At 37.6% G+C, this 20,599-nt stretch overlaps 1 protein-coding gene across 1 annotated transcript in view; it reads left to right on the top strand.

The window, feature by feature from the left end:
- PSMD14 (proteasome 26S subunit, non-ATPase 14) overlaps window positions 1-20,599 on the top strand; it is a 72,179-nt gene that overhangs the window by 27,949 nt on the left and 23,631 nt on the right. The window contains exons 4-7 of the mRNA XM_090045615.1: window positions 11,906-11,977; window positions 12,344-12,463; window positions 14,201-14,271; window positions 15,291-15,441. Coding sequence (XP_089901741.1) covers window positions 11,906-11,977; window positions 12,344-12,463; window positions 14,201-14,271; window positions 15,291-15,441 — 414 coding nt within the window. The remainder of the gene's footprint in view (window positions 1-11,905; window positions 11,978-12,343; window positions 12,464-14,200; window positions 14,272-15,290; window positions 15,442-20,599) is intronic.

Here is a 20,599-nt window from a genome sequence, read left to right as displayed (position 1 = left end):
AATTTCCCAGGAGCCTCTGCCCACATCACTGTGGCCAGTTTCCATGGAGACACCAGCCATGACAGGGCAGGGTCAGGGTTGCCATGGAGACCAGCCCCACCAGTGGTGGCCGGGTGCGTGGCTGGGCAGGAAACTGCTCCAGGCCCGGGATCTTGTGGCGGTGACACCGTGGTCTGAAGCTGGGGCAGAGCCATGATCCACTGCCTGCACACCCCTTTAATTTTTTCACACTTGGGCAGGTTTAACTGGCATGTGGTAAGCTCTCTGAAAGAAATACCTGCCATGCATGCTGCTATTAAATGTCTACTGTCCTTTATGCAAATTCTTAGGAAAACTTTGAGCCAAAATGAATACCCAGGTTGTATGCATCTGATCCATCTCGGGAGGTGAAACTGTGAGAAGTGGTGTATTGCAGCATGCCAGAATGTTTGACCTCCCTATGTTAGAAATAAATATCATCTATGAAAGAAAGTTTTAGCACAATGGAGTGATCAAAAATGTAGATGTTTGCACTGAAAAGGTTAGAACCCATCAGAACCAGCTAAGGAAGCATTTATTTTAATGTTATAAATTTTATTTCTTCCTTTTAGTTCTACTTTCTGAATTTCTCCTAAATTTGTCTTGCTCTGGGTATCACATCTTGGTATATCTTTCTTTTTTTCATGTTCCTTTTAGCAAACCTTCCTAAAGTTGCATCTCTTTTGCAGTAACCTTAGAATCTGCTGATACATCCACTTTACTTTCTGTCACCACCTGCAAATCCTTTAGAGTAGGGGCACTGTACTTCATCTTGTACAAGGGCGTGATCCTTTTTTGTTAAATACTTTGTATTTTTTTAATACAAATCCTTTAGCTGTACAAAACGTGATTTGGTGGGTGGTTGACAAAATTCTGTATCTAGAGAAGGGAAAAGTTAACTTCCAGAAGTTCTGGATAAATATATGATTATAGACCATGAATCTTCCCATTGAGGTTCTGATGCTTGTCTTGGATAAATGAAATCCAGATTCCTTTATGCAGCAAGGAAGGTATGTTAAAGGCAGAAATACTGGAACTTTGTAAATTGCCACTATGAACTGGTAATGGGTAGATGGTTTGACTTCTTATGTGGAACTTTAACTCCAGATTTTGCAACATTTTGAGGATGAAAAAATACTGTATTACGAGAATCCAAGAATACTTGGAATTTAAAAGCCATCTTCCACAATTAATTAGTTTCTATATGTGGACACATTTTCATTTCTAGAATCTAACAATTGGGGGTGGGTCATCTTAAATTCATCCCTGCCCCCCCCCCCCACTACTATGGTGGGAAAAGTTGGGGGGTAGGGAAAAGTGAGGAGCCAAATCCTTGCCCTTCCTGCTTGCCCACCCCTACCCTTACTGTCCCATGCCTGTGCCTGCCTCCCTATAGCTTGCCCCCCATCCTCTCCTCTGCTGCCTGCTGCTTATCCCTCTGCCCCTTCCCCCCCCATGCCTGTTCCTGTTCTGCCCTACTGCTTTTTTTGCCACGTGAGCTGCCGCCTGCCCCTGGCTGGTTCTTCTAAGATTTAGCTGTGGCTTTTTTCCCCTTGGTGACTGGGGAGAGGGCAAGGGGGAAGGAACCTCATGTTATATTTGAATAAATATGGTAGGTTGCTTAAGACAATTACAGCATTGTTGAAGGGATGAAGATGAAACAAAATCTTAGATATTTATGGCTTTATTGCCATCCTAATTGAATTGAAGTGGTCAGCTTCAATAGTGCTTCATCTACTGTCCTTTTCCTTTGAATGTATAATGACTACTTGAATTTTTATTTTGAACAAAATGAGAACTTGAAATGGCTTTGTTCAGGTGGTCATTTGTTTCTATTTTTTGAAAGACACTTCAGTTTGTACCATACAGTTTATGGTTTCGTATTTATTACAAATCTTGGGTAATATGAGTTTTTTGCTATGGATATATATTTTTTAATTAATGGACAATAAGGTTTCTGCTTATAAATCATTAGACTAATTAGTGTTCTGGTTGAGCATCTTTAAAATAAATTGTACTGAGATCAAATTTCAACATTAAGTTTGATCCCACAGGCATCAAGTCATTGCTTAATCTAATCGGACACTTTTATCCCCTAGTGTTTAGACTACAGTGAGAAGGTCATGAAGCAGTAATTTAAAACTGAAAAAGAATGAAAAGCATTCAAATGACTAAATTTTTCAGATGCTTTAAACATCAGTTCTCTTGGTGTAACCTTTTTGGCAAGTTTAGGAGCCACAGTCCTCAGGAAACAATACAAATGTTATACTGATGATCATTTTAACATGTATTCTAAAGAACAAGTTTGGCCATCAGCTGAGTAAGATGTCATTAAACTATAAAGACGTATGGGATGTGAATAAATGCTTATTTAAATGGGTACTCTATTGTCTTAAAACTGACTCTTCCACAAAGAGGATGACAGAAACAAAGAATCTTTCCACAGATGGATTGTGGCCAGCAGCCTAAACCACGGATGTTCAGACCTCAGCCCACAGACCAGATCTGGCCTGCAGCACGGTGTTATTTGGCCTACAGGGTTCCCCATAGGTCTGGAAATTTGGTGCTAGGGTAGTGGTGATACTGCTTTCCTGCTGCCAGATTTCTAGATGTAGATGTAGCCAATCTTTCCTCTTTTGATACTGCTGTAAGGTTTAACTTGATTATTTTGAATGTGCGGTTTCCTCACAAGAGCTTTTAATTTTTGTTAATTTTGATTAACTTTTGGGAAAATTTTAATAATATTCTTAAAAGTATAGCTATACTGATAGAAGTATCCTATATAAAATCAACTACCATCTTGAAACAGGTTAACGATCACATCTGGACAGATTCCTGCACAATATTTCTGCAGCCTACACCTTGCTGGTGGTGTGCATCAGCTTGCCCTACCCACCTGCTCCTGTTTGCGTTCTTCAAAACCAGATGTGTGGTGAGCCAGCACAGGGTCATCCCTAGTGGCGTCTCAAGCACACTGGAGACTGCAGACCCCAGAATGCCTACAGAGGGATAAGGCGTGTTGGGACACATTGCCACCATGCTGCAGAAAATCATTGTGCCTTCACCCTCCCTCTCCCCACCCTCAATAATCTTGCTATACTAGATGGCTGGTGCATGGCACCATTTATTCCTAAAGCTTCCAAAGCTAGTATTTTACGTAAGTTTCATTTTAATGTACAGGTTCATGTGGATTAATCAAATGCCTTTTTGCAAAGGAATTAACAGTTTGGTGGAAATGCATTTTGAACTACTGGATTTTCTTACACATTTTTTCTTATAACAAGTTTTACAGTTTCCTAATATCCAGCATTCCAGTTGGAAGGTCAATATACTCTTAAGGGTATGCTGTAATATTTTTCCCGATTATATAGGCCAATGAGATGCTATATAATTTTCTTATAAATATAGTGTGTGTGTTGAAACTTAGCTGGTCATACAGTTATATAATATATGCTTTTATTCATAAGCATTGCAAATATGGACCTAAATCTGTACATAGTTTTGGCACAACTCTAACTTCTTCAAGTGGGCTTACTGATGATCAAGTATTTGCAAAATAAAAATTCTGAACACCAACTGATCAGATTATTATTCAGCATGCTGGTTTCAACTTCCGAAATTTGCTTTTCCTTATAAAGGCTTCTGCTGCTCAATTTGATGTTCATCCATAGATGCACCACTACAGTGAGAAGGCCATCTTTAATTTGTTTATAGTTTCTTTGTGTAGGGGTATTGTAATATGACTTGAAATGCTGAAATCTGGTAGTAAGCTGTACCCATGTTCACTGGCTGAATAATAATTTTTAATTTGGGTGTATGCTAACACCTTTTTTGTCCAATATCAGCAAAAACTGTTTTCTTAAAGTTAAGCCTACTTGGATTTTTCTTTATTTTTAATTATAGGAATTTAATATAGAAAAAAGGTCACTATATTAAAGAAGTGTTAGAGTTTTCTGTCAGTTAATCATCAGATTTTAATGTGCCCTAACAGAAGCAAAGGGATTTTTAAAGAGGTGCAATTGCACTTACATGATTTTATTTTTAAATACATGCAGTTATATACAACACATGTACCATCATTAGTTTCTCCTGTCTGTATATCTGTTTTACTCTCTGCTTCTTCAGAATGTAATAATCTACAGTGCTCTTTCAATCTCTGTTTCTGAACCTGTCTTTGATTTACATCTAGGAAAAAGAATAGTTCCAAATCCATTTAACATGTTCAGTGTTCCAGCAGTAGTTTTGATATGTAAAACAGAATAATTCTTCTTCTGCAATAGTTTGTATTTCATTTGTATCCTAGACATTTTTCTCTCCTACATAATAAACATAGTGAATGTTGTCTAGAGGATTTCTTTGCAGGAGGAGGAGGAGGAAGAAACGACACTTTTTCACACTCAAAAGTAACACAAGTTTTAAATTAATCTCCCTCAATTGTCTTTAGGTGTAACAGCTGAAATTATGTACTCAAAGGGTTAAGTCGGCATGAAAGAATTCATTTCCACTTTAATGACCTAGCCTTGCTGGGTTAGGACGATGGGGAACATGCTTCTGACTTGTACTCCTATTGCCAATTAACACCTCCTATAACAGGTTGCCTCAGCTAGTCATTGAAGCAGAGGCAGTAGAAATAGTTTACATGCAGCTTGTTTTTCACACTAGTTGTTTAATACTCACAAAATTAAAGTATTAAAAAGGTTCTTTCTTACCTTGCTGGGAAAGAAATAAACACTATAGTGAGTGTGTGTGCTTATCCTTGTCCAGTGTTTTGTATTTTAAGTGGTACCAATTTTAAGAATTGGTCGTGATGGTTACATCAGATTTTATATTTTTGTATTAAAATTAAGGGGTTCTATAAAGATAATTTGTTCTACATTAGTATTTTAGCTCATTACATTTTTTCCACAGCTGCCCCTGTTTGTGAAATCCAGTTTCTTTGTTGAGAGAGCTAGGCTGGTAGACTTTTTCTTTTAAATAAAAAGCCTTTGTTCAGTTAATGTGACAACATAGCAGTATTTAAGTTTGATTTAAACAATAGAAAGTGTCGCAATTTGTGAAATATTTCACTTTCACAGTTGCTATCATAATTAATCTTGAATCCACTTTTGTACTTATTTAAATATATGTAAAATAAATAGTACAAATGAAGAGCAGTGCTCTAAAATGACACTTTAGTTCACATTTAATCAGCAGGTATTTTAATAACACAATAAAATTGGCTAAATAATTGATACCAGTTCACACTAAGATAAGGTGGAGTAATATACCTAAAAGTGTTAACAAATTTGCTAAAAGGCCTGAGTAGATAACACTTTAAGGCGTTAGTTTCTATGCTGTTATAATGGCAAATGCCTTTAACACTTAGTCAACAAGGGCTGCCCAAGTAAAAGTCACAGTTTATACAGGATCGTGTTTTAACCCTCTGAAAGAAAAATATTATCTCTTGTGTAGTTTAACCTTGGAATTCAGTTTGTGAACAGATGATTAGCATATATGATCCTTGCTCCTTAGAACATTACTGAAAGGATGATAATTTTATTTCACTAAAATAAATGACAAAACAAATGCTTCTTTATGGTGTACAATTTAAATATAAACCTGACGTTGCTAATAACTGGTGCCTTTTTATTGGGCGGGGGGGAGAAGAAGAAGAAACCAGGTCATGCTTCTGTGTGAGATGACTGGCCTGCAGGCAGGTCATTCTCTGACTAACACTTAAGATGATTTAGAAGTAGAAGCTTCTAGTCCCATTTTTTTCTCGGAGAGTTTGAGATTAGGGTTGTGAGGAGAGTGATGCTTTGCTTTCCATATGTATTGGCTGTTAATTTTTAGAACAGAGTTCTTCATTGTGGTCTCATAATTATTGTATTTCCTTGTTAATATATAAAGGAACGAATTAAAGGATTACTCAAATTTTATTTTGCAATGTCTTAAACCCATTCATCCTTCAGTTCTCTAATGAATTAATACAAATAAGAAAAGGCAAGTTTGTTTGTTTTTTTTAATGTGAAGTTAAATAAATTTATTGTAGGGTGTTGGTGACAAGAAAGGGGCTTGGCAACCCACAAACAAGGAAACAAAGCAAAAAGTAGTAGCTCCCTCTAGACCTTCTTCTTTCCCCAGTTCATCTTTAATTTGTACTGGAGATGTAACTGCTATAGTTGTATTTATAATACACAAGTACATTTTCCCCTTTATAAAAGCTACTAGGCAGTGAGGTTTTCCATTGGTAGGCAACTTGTTTCAAATATGAAGCTTAACTTTTACATCCTGTCTGCTCCCTTATACATTATAAAAAGGGTAGGTTGGCTTATTTGGAAACCTGCAGTGGGAGTGGGTCAAAGCACAGGATTTAAATATGTACTATAGTTCCATCTACTTGAGTGAATATGCTAGTGTAATGGTCATATCTCTAAATTGAAGAAAGGGAACGGTGTTGCTTCAGATTCCAGTTGTGAAGCATTCATTTAAAAATAGAGTTCTGTGTAAAGTTAAAACTTGAAAGTATAAAATAATGGAATCCCTGTTTCCCTATAAAAAGGGAAAATGCACACCCCTATTTGTTTTCTGTGCAGTGCATCTTTTAAGGAAAAGCGCTAAATAAACTGAAATTTGCATTAAATACAATGACATGATACTAACACTTCTGTATAAATTGGCCGCATTATATGAGGCTCTGGGAAGGATGACTTTTAGCATATCAGAGCAGTTGTTAAGTATATTGTTTGAAGTTTATTTTAAACAAATCTTCAGAAGGGATGGATGTTTTAGTTTGCAAATTAAGTAAAAACATTTCACAGGCGACTAGTAGCAGGGGTACAGGGGGGGATACGTACCCCCCCTGAGATTGGCCCCCAACTTGGCACCGCTCAGCAGCATGTTGGGGGGTGGGGGAGACTGACACTAAGCTGCAGCACAGAAGTATAGGAGTGGATATGGGGCTTTTGGCCGGCCTCTGGGCCCACCCACAAATTGTGCCCCCCCCCCGGCTCAGGATACACCAGTCACTTTATACAAAAAATGTGGCCGGGGTATGTGGCAAGTTAAACAACTGCTATTATAATTTATAGAAATAAAAATGGGCAGCTGAGATAAGTGTGGAAGCCTTCACAAAAAGAACCCCTGTTGACTGGGAGTGAAATAAAATGGGAGACTGATTTAAAAATATCAAGAGGGGAAACTGAGTCAGAAAGAGGTAAGACAGGACTTCATGGAGTGAGGAAGAGTAGTTTGTAATCCTCTGGTATCTTACTTGTTTAAGACCAAGTAAAATGGTATCATCATGTGGCTGTTCTCAGAAGTCATGAAGTTGGACAGGTGAATTAGTTGGAAAGGAAAGACTTAGTACCCAACTCATGAGACTTCCTTTGCACTTTGAATAAGTACTCATTCAGCTGTCAGAAAGGTGATGCTTGCAGTTGCTATAGCATAATCTTGACTTCCCTTAATGCAGTAGTTGAATAAGTAATTAATTTTAAAAAAGTCATGCCTAGTAGACAGAGGAATGATGTGCTGTAAACAGTGTGGTTTTAAGCATAAATGATGCAAGACCCAGTGATATAATTAAAAATACTAGTGGATGGAAGGCAAGTGGATGTTATACATGCTTATGCCTTAGTGGAGTATTTATATATAGATTCTCATTAATTTCTTCTCCCAAAATTAATCCATATTAGATGAATCTGAACATTGTTGGCTGGTTGAAGACCTTCAGATATGTAATAATAATGTGTGGTGATTCTGTCATATAATGCACCACAGGAATTAGTGTTAGGTCTATTCTTACTGTCTTTTAATGATTCAGAAAAGGGAATAAAATTCATATTAGTATAATTAACAAAATTCTAAACTGTGAGAACACCACTGATAACAAAACTAATGCAAAGCAACTTAGAGATTGGAACCAAAGTAGAAAATAATGTGATTTTAATGTTAGGGCACATACAAAGAGTGAAAGAGGTTCTACATAGAATTATACCAATAAGTCTTTTACAATATTTAAAGATTTTAGTGTGCAGCAAGTTAGACATGAGTTTTTTCAATGAAATATAATGGCAAAAAAAGCCAAAACAGACTTGCACTACATTCATGGGGACCTCCTATGACAGAGCAAGGCTATAGAAGTCCTTTACTATGCAGTTCTGCTGTAATCACAGTAAATTGGAGAGTTGTTATTAAGAGCAATGAAGACATTAAAAGTGTGGCAGGCTAAATTCCCCTCTTTCCATCCAGTTTAGGAAAGCATCCATGTTTGAGATGGTACCTAAGCATGTGCTTAATTGCCTTGGGAATCTGGGCATTCCTAGGGAAGTCCTGTCAGAAATGTACTGTCTGGCTATGGAGTAACTAAGTGAGTACGTACGTCTGCACATTTTTTTGAAAGAATGTCATTTAGGTGTGTTCATGGACTCTTTACGATGGTCTTAGAGTAAAGTAGGGAAGGTGTCAATAAGGAACTAATAGGATGTCATTGAAATATGGCAAACTATACCTCAGATCTATCTAAGAAATTTTCCTTAAAGCAAGATTTCTTAAGGTGTGTATAGTACCTTAGGGTCCATGTCAGAGGGACTGGGAAAATAGAGATGATGTTCAAGTGATAAAGTAAAAGAACCAGGGGGGCTTTGGCAGGGATGACATTTAGTTCTGTTTTGGTCATATTGCGCTGTGTTGATTCACATGATGCCACATGAATGTCTTCCCCTCTTCACCCTTCCAAAATTGGGGTGTGTCTCAAGGGGGTGGACTGGCTTTTTTTTTTTCTTCACTGGAAGAAAAGAAAGGGCAGTAGGCAGCAATGAGAGTACAACGTCTTCTCCCTTCACAATAGCTGGCATTTTCTATGACCTTGTAAGCCCCAAGTGGCATAGTCTAATGTTAACTCTCTCACAGCCTGAGCATGATAGTTTGTGCCTAAAGGGGTAAATGAGCTGCTGTGTGCAGTCTGTAGTATCTTGAGGAGGCTTGTGGGTGGCAACAGTGCTTTATTGTTTACAGGAGCTTATGTAAAGAACTGTTTACAGTAAAGAAATAGCAGTCCTGCTATTGCCCTAGCAAGGGGCCTAGCCTTATGTCAGGTAGATTAAGTCCTTCTGGAAACATAGGTCTCATACAGATATTCAGTTTCTCTTGGGAAAGGCACTGTTCTCCCAGGAGAAGCCATGAGCATACAGATGTTGAGAATTTTTCTCTCAGGATAAAAATGGCTGCTCCAGGAGAAAAATAACCTAGGAACAATTTTGGTTAAATCACTCCCAGGAGAGTTTCTCTTGGGACAGAGAATGTCTGTACATGCCATGGCTTCTCAGGAGAGAAAACAGTCCTCTAGTCTCTCCTTCTTCCCCCCCCCCCCAGAGAGACAGTGTGTTGCATGTTGGACTCTGGTGCTCAGGAACACACTCTTTGGAAAAATCTTTTTTTCCCTGCCTACATTCTGCTTTCCAAAAAAAGGTGCATTTCTTATTTGGATGTGTCTGATATGTGAAAAAATGTAGTATTGGGAGAAAAACAACTCTAGATTGATTGCAGAAACACTGAAGGTCTATTAGCAAATCATAAATCTAAGGACGATAGTTTAAACTATGTGAGTTGAGATCCTCACCTACAGACTATGAAGAGGAAAAGAGTTGGAAGTTTATGAGGTGAAGGAAGAGCAAATTTAAATTGAAAGGATATGGTCAACAGTATCAAAAGCAGTCTGGAAGATGAGGGAGTTTGAGAGCTTTAGGAGAGAGTTGTAGTTGGCTAATTGACTGGAAAGGTGGGAGAACTGAAGCAGAAGCATATTAATATGTCTTGGAGAAAGTCACCAGAATTAGACTATTTTGCCAAAAAAGTGTAGTTTTTTGTGTTACGTATGTACCATGCTATGGCTGGGGCGGGTGTGGGGGAGAGAAAAAAAGCATGTTTGTGTGCATGATAAAAGTAGACAAATACTTATCCAAATGTAAAGAAACAGTGATGTAAATGCTTGTCATCACCTACTTTACTTTATACCTAGTAAATTGGTTAATGGGTCTTGTTTGGATTTATCTGGGAGTCTGTTGTTCCAAATTCTTCTCCATTGCATAGAAGATCAGGAGTTACTTTTACCTCTCTAGTATTTCATAGATTTCATAGACATTAGGGCTGGAAGGGACCTCAGAAGATTGAGTCCAGTCCCCCACCCAAAGGGCAGGAAGTCAGCTGGGGTCATAGGATCCCAGTAAAATAAGCATCCAATTTACTCTTGAAGGTGTTCAATGTAGGTGCTTGAACCACCTCCGATGGCAGGCTGTTCCAGACCTTGGGGGGCTCGGACAGTACAGACATACTTCCTTATGTCCAGCCTGAAATGGTCTTGCAGTAGTTTATGACCATTCGACCTTGTCGTCCCTTGGGGCGCTCTGGTGAATAAATGTTCCCCCAGATACTGGTGGTCATCGCTGATAAATTTATAGGTGGCCATCAGATCACCCCTGAGCCTGCACTTTTCCAGGCTAAAGAGCCCCATGGATCTCAGCCTGTTGTGGTAAGGTCTGTTTTCCTGTTCTCTGATCACGCGCGTGGCTCTTCTCTGGACTCTCTCAAGCTTCTCCACATCCTTTTTGAATTGCAGAGCCCAAAACTGGACGCAGTACTCCAGCTGCGGCCTCACCAAGGCAGAGTACAAGGGGAGAATGATGTCCCGGGATTTGCTTGAGAAGCATCTACGGATGCAAGCCAGTGTTTTGGTTGCTTTACTAGCCGCAGCATCACATTGCAGGCTCATTGCAAGTCTCTTGCAATTGGACCTACTGAGGATTTGGCTGATTCATTTATGTATAGTCATGCAGATCGCTTACCTGTGTCTTCCAGAGTGTACCCACACAGAGACGTGTATCAGTCTTCCAATCGCTTGTTGAGGATTGGGAACTCCCTTTGGAGCTCAGAAAAGAATTATTTTGGGAGTTATTCCACATTTGCATAGCACTGGAAAGGACAGAATTTGGGCCACTGTGTCTCCTTTTTGCTGTGAATGCATTGCAGACCCTGCATATATGAAGTAGTGTGAACATAATGTTGCTTGGGTGGTGGATGGGATAGATTGAGGTATGATTATTTAGAGAAGGACATTTTGTCCCTTACTTGCCAAGAAGAGTATACTTTTACCTTTTAAATATCTTGCTCTGCTTTTTTTTCCTGTTTCAGCAGTATACAATACTGCCTCAGCTAATAATTCACACCTGGGACAATTGTGCTAATTTTCAAATAACTATTCATAAGGCAAAGAGCAAAGTATTTTGTTCACAGCTTTTTCACCTAGGGATTGGAGGTCCATTTTTCTCTCACTGTACCAGTGTATCTGCAAAGTGCTCCTGTAGCCCTTTATCTGCAAGTCTTCTTTAGTTGAAAATCACCGAAGCAAAAGGGAAATTGCTGTTTGTGTTGGTGCCAGTTAATCATGCTAGCCCAGCAGCATTTACATTCACACCACTGTAAGAAACGCACAGTTAATTGGAGAACTGGCCATAGTTTACAGCTGAGGAAGGTTAGCTTAGCTGCAAGACTTAACTCTGACTAATGGAAACTTATCTGACTCGTAGCCTAACAGGTGTGTGCTCTGCAGTATTGGTTATTTTATTTGACTGATTCTGTCTAGCTAATTTAGATTATTGAGCATTGATTTTGACTAGATAGGCTAGATAATTTCCACTGGATGACGATTGGTTTGTGTGGATAATTGTTGTATGGAAAGGATATTTCATTGTAAATTCTGCAACCCATGGATTCACTGCATATAGCAACACGTTTATGCACACATTATTCTTAAAGTTTTACACTAGTTTGCAAAATACAACAGAATTAATTGGAAAATGGGTCATAATAAATATGGAGGAAAGAGTCCTTAATTTATTCTGTTTCATAGGGGCCACCTACGGATGCTCCTGCCGTGGATACAGCAGAACAGGTTTATATCTCTTCCCTCGCACTGCTGAAAGTAAGTAATTGTACACATTTATTGTAAATGGTACTGTGGCTACAACAGGGCATTACATCTGTGATCATCCAAAAAGTGAAGTTGTTTAAGGTCAGTGGAGCTGACTACTTAGTTTTTTTACAAGATTACGTGTTTTTAATTAAATTTATTTTTCAGTCTTATTTAAGTACTTCACTTATTTAAATGGTTTATGATTTTTTGTATTTATAATTTTTAGCACATTTACAGTGCATTATATTTTCAAATCACATTATGAGCTGTCAGCTAACGGAAAAAATAAAACTAAGACTTGCAATAGAAGCAAAAAAAAATTCGCAGGCAAACCTGTAAACTACATCTATGTTATAACTTTGGTCTCATTTCCAGATGTTGAAACATGGCCGTGCTGGTGTTCCCATGGAAGTTATGGGTCTGATGCTTGGAGAATTTGTTGATGATTATACTGTGAGAGTAATTGATGTGTTTGCTATGCCACAGTCAGGAACGGTGAGCCTTTACAGTAAGAATTAGAAAGGAAATGTTATTTAATGTAGCAAAAACTGTTATGAATGGAACAGCCCCCGCATCCTCCTCCTCCTTCCCCCCCCATTTTCTTCCATTATCCCTAATAAGATATGAGAAAATACTAATTAGACATCTGGGTTATACCCATCTTTGCTTACGTAAAGTTTATGAATAGATGATTTTAAACCACTTCATATTCTTTTCAACGAATTTATGGCATGTGCATGGTCTTTAGGAGAGACTAACTCAGGGGTGGGTAATTATTTTGGGCAGAGGGCCACTTACTGAGTTTTGCAAAGCCATTGAGGGCCATATGACAGGCAGCCAGGGGCAGATAAGTATTAATATTTCTAAATTTTTTAGGGGCCCTGCGGGCCAGATAGAATGGCCTGGCAGGCTGCGTTTTGCCCACTCCTGGACTAACTGGATCTTCTATAGGGATAGAAGCATAGCGTACAGAACTCATAGATCATTGACATTAGCACCTTTGTATATGAAACTGTAGCACTGGGAGAATTGTTATGGTCTAATTATGAACCCTAGAAAGGAGGAGTTTGATGGAAATGATGTCATGCCCTTGACTGTATTATTACCACTGAAACTATGAATTTGAATCTACTGTTTGTGGCAGAGTTTATACTCCAGTGGAATTATTTTTAGATGATATTTTTCTAATATTGAAGGGTGAATGTTTTAAAACACTGGCAAAATTTCAGAGCTCTGGGCTAGAACGAGAACAGCCTTGGCCTCGGGCCTGAGGTGAACCAGCGTTCTGACCTGGCCACCACTGCTGCTTTTCCTGCCACCATTTTTCCTTACCCTTCACCTGCCGCCGTGGTGCAACTCCCTGCATTTGGCCCTGGTGTGGGTACAGGTGAAGCCCCATGGCACCAAAGCTTGCTGGCTCTGTGGGCTGGATCCAGCCTGCAAACCATATGTTGCTGAATTCATTTTAAAATACTCAGTTTAAAAAAAAAATGAATTTAATGAAAAAAGAAAGGAATATCTTTTGAGGGTGATGACCAGAAGTTAGGATTTGGAATTTGTAGTGGCTTTGTGTAGTTCAAGTGAAATATTGCTTTTAAGGGGACAGTAACTGTTAAGATCAGATGTTACTGAACTATTAGATTTTTTTCCCTCTTTTCTTCAGTTTATTCTGTACATTTGCCAACATGGTGAGTGTGGTCAGTTTCTCTGGGGGGTTTTTGATGATGGAACCCTTTCCCGGGTTTTGCAAGTGGATATTTATCCATAACAGCAACAGTGGAGCTCAAATTGACCTGGCAGGAAACAGGTCAGTTTGTACAGAACCAAAAAAAAAAACAGAAGAGAAACAATCATGAGTGTTGCTGTACATGCTGGCTGGTGTTGGTAACCTAAAAAAAAATTCTGAACAGATGATCAGAAAATTTGTAGCATTTTTAGAGGAGCTGTAGAAATGGGTGCATTTATAAACTCATAATTCTATTTAAAAATGGCCTATTAAAATAGTCTTGCTTAAAAATTAGATAATTTCAAAAGTAGTTTGTTTCCCCCCTAAAAGTAATAAAGAATAGTTAAAAAAAAAAAAAAAAAAAAAAAAAGTATTAGTGAGGCTGTTAAATCACTTTGTGTTGGATTTTTTTCTTTGAAAGCAGTAAGATGTTTTTGGTATGCGTGTTTATATTTTGAAATAATTTATATGTGAATTTATTAATATTGTCTGTCTTTCCAAATCAGGGAGTCAGTGTAGAGGCAGTTGATCCAGTATTTCAAGCCAAAATGTTGGATATGCTGAAACAGACAGGAAGGTAAGTAACTGTTTTAAAGCAACATCTGAAGTTAGTGATGCTTTGTGCATGTTGCTTAGCCTGCATTATTCCTCCTCCTTCCTTCAAGTCCTGTTATCCAATGGGATGTTATCGCTGCTGAAACGGATGTAATTGACCTAGAGTTGTGATGAATAAGTATTTATTGTAGCCCGTGTCATGTCTTCCCTTGAAGTGCAGGAGACAGACTTCATATGCAGATCAGTGGAATATGCTTCCATCCCTGATTATCATATAATAGTCTGGGATTGGAATGTTGCTTTATAAGAATGGTGTTTTATAAGAAACAATGTTACTGTTTGTATTTGTAAAATTATAAAAACGTCATAGCTTTATTTACAAGCCTGTGGTTGCTCTTTGTAGGTAAAAGAAAGGGGGGGAAAAAAAACTTGATAAAAGGCATCCTAGCGTTTAAGCAAATTTTTGTTATTTAACTCTGTACCTCTCAACAGTTGTCATCTGCTTGGACAAATTCTTTTACTGTGGAAAAAACTTCAAAATTAATGTTAGCAAAAGGCTCAGCAGCTGAACAGAACAGTGCAAATTGCTTTTTGACTGAGTTCCTAGTTCTACTGCTGGTTTAATTGATATTTAATCCTTTCCCACCGTTGGTTCCCGTCGTCCATGTCTGGAATGGACTTTCTGCCGTGAAAATTCAACTCTTGACGCCAAGGAGTTAAAGAGTAGATATTTACTCAAGTGCTGAAAGGGTAAAAACTGGTTCAGGGAAGGTGTGGTAACAGGGTGAAAAACTGAAAGCATGATCTACCACTGTTAATGTGCATCCCTTAATGATAGCACTCCTTTGTCTCACTTATTCATGTCCATGTTTTCACCATACTATGGTAAGTAATTTAAATATTTCTAATGGTGCTTGTTTCACACCTATGTGTTCCATCTTTTGTCCTAATTTATACCCTGTTTCTTCAGTGTTTCTTCTCATAGCCTATGTTTCTGTTGCTAGTACTGTTAGGAGTCTCAGAATGCTGTCTTTGTTTCAGGCCAGAGATGGTTGTTGGTTGGTATCATAGTCACCCTGGCTTTGGCTGTTGGCTGTCTGGTGTGGATATCAATACTCAACAGAGCTTTGAAGCCCTATCAGAAAGAGCAGTAGCTGTGGTGGTGGATCCTATCCAGAGTGTAAAAGGAAAGGTACAGTCAGTTTTGGGTTTTTTTATTTACTAAAAAAAGATTTGAAGTTGAAACACAGTGAAATGCATAGTAGGTCTTAAATTTTGGGCACATATTTAACAAAACTGTTTACAGTTTTCCCAGGATATAAATGAATTGAAATCTGCTCTCCTTGACTGAGCCATATTATATTGAGCTATCTTATATATTTGCAATAATCAGTTCTCACTCTCATTTGCTATTCAACACCCATTCAACCACTTGAGCTTTTGCTAGCTAAACAGATTAACATATGTATATGCTGTGTACTAGATAATTTGCGATATTAAATTTTGGGTGTGTTGCTAAACCTTCTTAATAGCAAATTGGGATGAGTCCAGTTCCTTGCACAAGTAATGATGTATTTTGTAGGCATTGAACATGATGGTTTCTGATGTTATCTGCATTCCAAATCTTTTAGACAATAAAAAGTTTGCCAAAGTCTTGGTCTAAACCATTCACATTTTTGAGTAAGGGTGGCAGATGAATGATTAAGTATGTTAAATGATTATGAAAAGAGATTAACTTGCAAAGCATATTGGGTTATAGTTGTCCTTTGTTGAAATCTCTTTTGTTCTTGTTTAGTTCTCTTTTTATTTCTTTCTAGCCCCATATGCCATTTTCCTATTTCCTGCCTCATGACAGCAGGGAGCAGCTCTATTATCACCTTCACAGAGCTGTCTGCAAATGTGAGAGGCAATTCGATTTTGCTCAACCACAGGGAGAGTGGATTAGAAAAAACTACAGAACGTACAGAAATTGGCTAGGTGGTTACTGCTTTAAAATACTGCTGAGGTGTTTTGTTTGAGCATGCACTTCCATTGTACTGTAGAATAATTATTAAAATAAATCATAATATATATGTATGCCATTAATATATTTTATAAATGCTACTTAAGACAAACTAATATTTATAAAAACTTATCTGAAAGGCAGTAGTTTACTTATGGCAGATTATATTAATCCTCCAACTAAGGCAAATGTTTTCATAATTTCAAAATGTTCATCTAATAAAATATTATAGTTGAACTTTCTGATATCACATTATTCTGGCAGATCAGATTTCCTAATTTGTTCTCCTTATTCTGGCTTCATTTACCAAAGCAAAAATTGTCTCTATAGTATCATTAAAAAAACAGAACAAGCAATTTAGCAGTACATTTCGGTACTCTAGAAGCTAGTAAACCAGAATTAAATCGATTGAAATGTCTATAAATACCTGATTGTGTAATTGATGTATGTATGGAAGGGGGGAGTGAAGTATTTTTTTTTTAAAGTTTTCTGGTAACATACTAATACCTTCTTTTGGTTTTTTTCATCTGATGAAAATAAGGAAAGACTGCTTTTTATTGAGTCTATAGCAAATACAATCTGGATTGTATTACTACTGCATTTTAAATTACATATGTATCTATATTAAAATAATTGGTAAAAGTCTAGTGTTATCTTGAGAATAGATCACACTCATCCTGCTGGACTTGTTAATACCAAGTATATGTTTTACCTCTTTTTTTACCTATGCTTGTGAATATCCTCTTTGGGGAACAACTAACCTTTGACTTTTTCTGTTTGCTTTTTCTGTTCTTTAGTAGGAGCAGATTCATAAAGTCTGGAGTTTTTTGTTGAACATAAACATTCGTTTTGATCATAACTTTTCTCCTGACATTGTCAGCTTCTATGATTTTTTTGTTTTTTCTTTATTACAAATCTTGCAATGTGTTCTCATTCTTGTTGTTTCTTCCCTTAAAGCTCCAGCTCCTGGAGTCAAATGACCAAATGAAAATCCCTACTTTCATATTTTTTTAAAAATGAGTAAATTTCCTGATTGTGGCAAAACAGCTCAAAAAGTACACCTTTGAAACATGACACTGGAAGTAAATAAAGGGAATCCCACAGTTACTTGTGATTTGTCACTTCTGATTTTTGGGGGCCTGACTCATAATTCTGTATGTTTTATGCATTAATTAAAAGGATATTCTAAGAAAGGGAAATGCTTTACAGCTTGTTTTCTGGTCTGTACTAGATGCATTGCCAATCTAGTTAGTACAGTAGACCAGCAAGTGCTGCTCACATGGTGTTACCTTTTACTGACAAAACTGCACTACCTTATTTCTCCCTCTCCCACCCCCATCACAGCAAAATAAGCTATACTGGCAAAAGCACAGTTTTGCTGGTGTAACAGCCGCTACACCAGGGGGGCTTTTGCTGGCACAGCTATGTCAGTCGGAGATCACACCTCCTTGTATCTCTTACCAACAAAGCTATGCTGGCAAAAGATTGTGGTGTATACCTGGCCTGAGAGAGCTCCGAAAGCTGAGATGTGGTTTCCCTGTTTTAATACAAGGTACATGTTGACTAAGATTAAAGTAATTACAAATAACACAATGACTAATATTTTAACTAATCTATCTTTAAACCTTTGTGTAGATGGGGCAAGCTGGTTGAAGTGAATCTTAAAGGGGAGCCCTGGTTCACCTTGATGAGCTACCCTGTTAAAATACAACCTGTCCTATGTACACTTATATTTTAAAACGTTAGCTAATGTTCTTAAAGAAACAGGTGATCCGAATCTAGATTTACCTTTTGTAGTACCAGACAGCTAGCCTAATTAAGGCATTTATCTCACTGCCAAGTTAAGCATGAGAATGCATACAAGGCTCAGCAGTTGAAGGCAGACATTTTTCCAAGAGTTGATACAGCACTTAAAACTAAAGAAAATCATTGTGCTTTGGGTGTCTTGGAAGTAGCAAATAGTTATACTTATGAGTATGACTTAAATGGGTTGATTCATAGTGTTTAGTAGTAGAGTAGACTCGATGTGATTCTTCAGTGTGGAAGTCAGTCCTGAGAAACCAACCAAAGTCTTGTTAGTTTTACTCAGCTTGTTTGGGAAACAAGAAGTATGATGATGCCATTAAGCTATTTTGTTTGCAGCTATAAAAGCTAGACACTTAGAGCCAGATCCTAGTCCATCCATTGGACATCTGTGTGCACTTTGGTACTTAAATGTGATTATATTCCATCCTGTTCAGGGCCCTGAAAGTATATTAATGCATATCCTGTGTAACATATCTGATACTTGAGACCTGAGTCAAATTCAGAAAGGAGGGCCCAACCACCTTTTTTGTATCCATAGTTTTTCAGGGTGGAAAGGGTCAGTTAAGTTCAGTTACATACCTAAGAGGTAGACTAGAATCTGGCCCTTAGTATTTTGAAAGGGATATTTCAGTTCCACAGAACTTGATGGCATGGGTCTCCACTTCAACTGAAGAAAGTTTTCTCACTAGTGAAATGTAGTGCTGACCTCTTTTTGCCTCACTTTGGCCTCTCCAGCTCATCGATATTATCCATAGGTACAGTGGGCCAATTTTATAGGTCAGTAAGTAACAATCTAAATCTTCTTTTTATTCATATTCTTAACTGTGTGCCAACATTTCATATGTATAGGTTAATGGTATCCCAACTGTCCATAAAACTGTAACTCCCATCAAATACAAGGGTATCATAATAATATCAGCAACAAGAATGAAACTTGGGTTGATTAGTTATCGTTACTACAATCCAGAGAATAAAAGAAAAACAAGTTTGATTTTACTTGTATTGTAGGAATTAAATTACTTTAAAACTAAATTTATTCCAGTTAGTTGGGAACTTGACTAGGTTGTAGAAGACAGTGACTCTAATTCCAGTTCTTGTTATTAATTTGCATGCTGAACTTTATCACATAACCTCTCATGTTTGTATCAATTCAGTAATGTATACATACCTTTGAAACCATGATGTCAGTGTCTAGTACATTGTGGTGAATTATTTTAGTAAGGCTCTGTCAAAATAACTTCTGGAAAATATTTGTAATCATGTAGCAAAAACAACTTGGGTAATCTATATGTATTTTCAGGAGGGTTGATTTTTCTTCGTTTTTGTATATTTGATTCTGTGTGCTAATCTTGTGACATGTCAGCAAACGTAAAGATATCATTGACCTTAAGCTCAGTCCACATTCTGAAATTATTTTAGGATAATTTTGGAAGGTACTGAAATTGTCATGTCTTTCTCATTAAGAGATCTAAGGAGGGATATTGCATTTGGTGTTAAAACAATGTTTTAGAGATCCTGGAAACTGCAGTTAGGATGTTAGCTTGAAAATTAGAATGAATTTTTTGAAAATTCTTCATTCAAGCAGTTTCTCTCCAAAGAAACTCTGAATTGCTTATTTCTGTCATGGTTTATGGTTTTGTGTCCTACCTGTGAAAGTGGTCAGATACATTCTTTTGGGGTTTTTTGGGGTTTTTTTTAAGCAGAAAGTTAAGAAATGGGCTTACTTTTGTAATCCCCATTATAATAGCCCCTAGAGGTGTCAGTCTAGACTCAGTGGCCAGTTGTGGTAGATACTAAGAAAACACAAGCCTTTTCTCTAAATGGAGAGTTGTTAAGTAAAACTTCTATTATAATCATATTGCAGATGAAAAACGGTGGACCAAGGAGATTAAGTGAAGATTGGGTCAGAGCTGGAAACCAAACCCAGATTTCCTGAGTCCCAATCCAGAGTTTTTAACCAGAAGGTCAATATGAACATACTACTCTCTGTCACAGGCTTAGGTGCATTTAGGTTTCAGTTTAGGATGATAAACCAAACAGCAGCAACTTTAGGAAAACACTGGATCAAACATTATCATTTAGAATTTTGTTGGCTTGCTTCATCCTGTTTTTAATTCTTCCTGCACCAAGGATATATTCACTAAGTGTAGTTGAGATGATTTATTAAGGCATTGAAGAAGGTACTAAAATTCAACATAAGCATTGATAGTATATCATCCTTGCAACCGCAGCTCTATCTGTCATGCTCTGAATGATCTCCCCCTCTTTGGTGGCAGTCTCTGCTTAAGGCACATTTCTTCTATGAAGCCTTGGAATTCTGATTCTCCTTCAGATACAAGTACCACTTCCAGATCTAGACTTCAGTCTGTCCTGCATGACTTACATTTTCTTTTATTTGTTTAGGTTTTAAACTGTGAGGAGGAGGGATTGTTATCTTTTGTACAGTCCTGAATATACATGTCCACTCTTAGCATTGCTGTCTTCTGCTATATTCAAATTCCAAATGTTAAAAGACGATTTGCTTAATAAACTCTTTTGACAA

This window comes from Crocodylus siamensis, chromosome 4, assembly GCF_052110815.1.
Source record: "Crocodylus siamensis isolate JL-2025a chromosome 4, ASM5211081v1, whole genome shotgun sequence".
NCBI classification, from domain to species: domain Eukaryota; kingdom Metazoa; phylum Chordata; order Crocodylia; family Crocodylidae; genus Crocodylus; species Crocodylus siamensis.
This window is presented reverse-complemented; position numbering and strand designations above follow the sequence as displayed.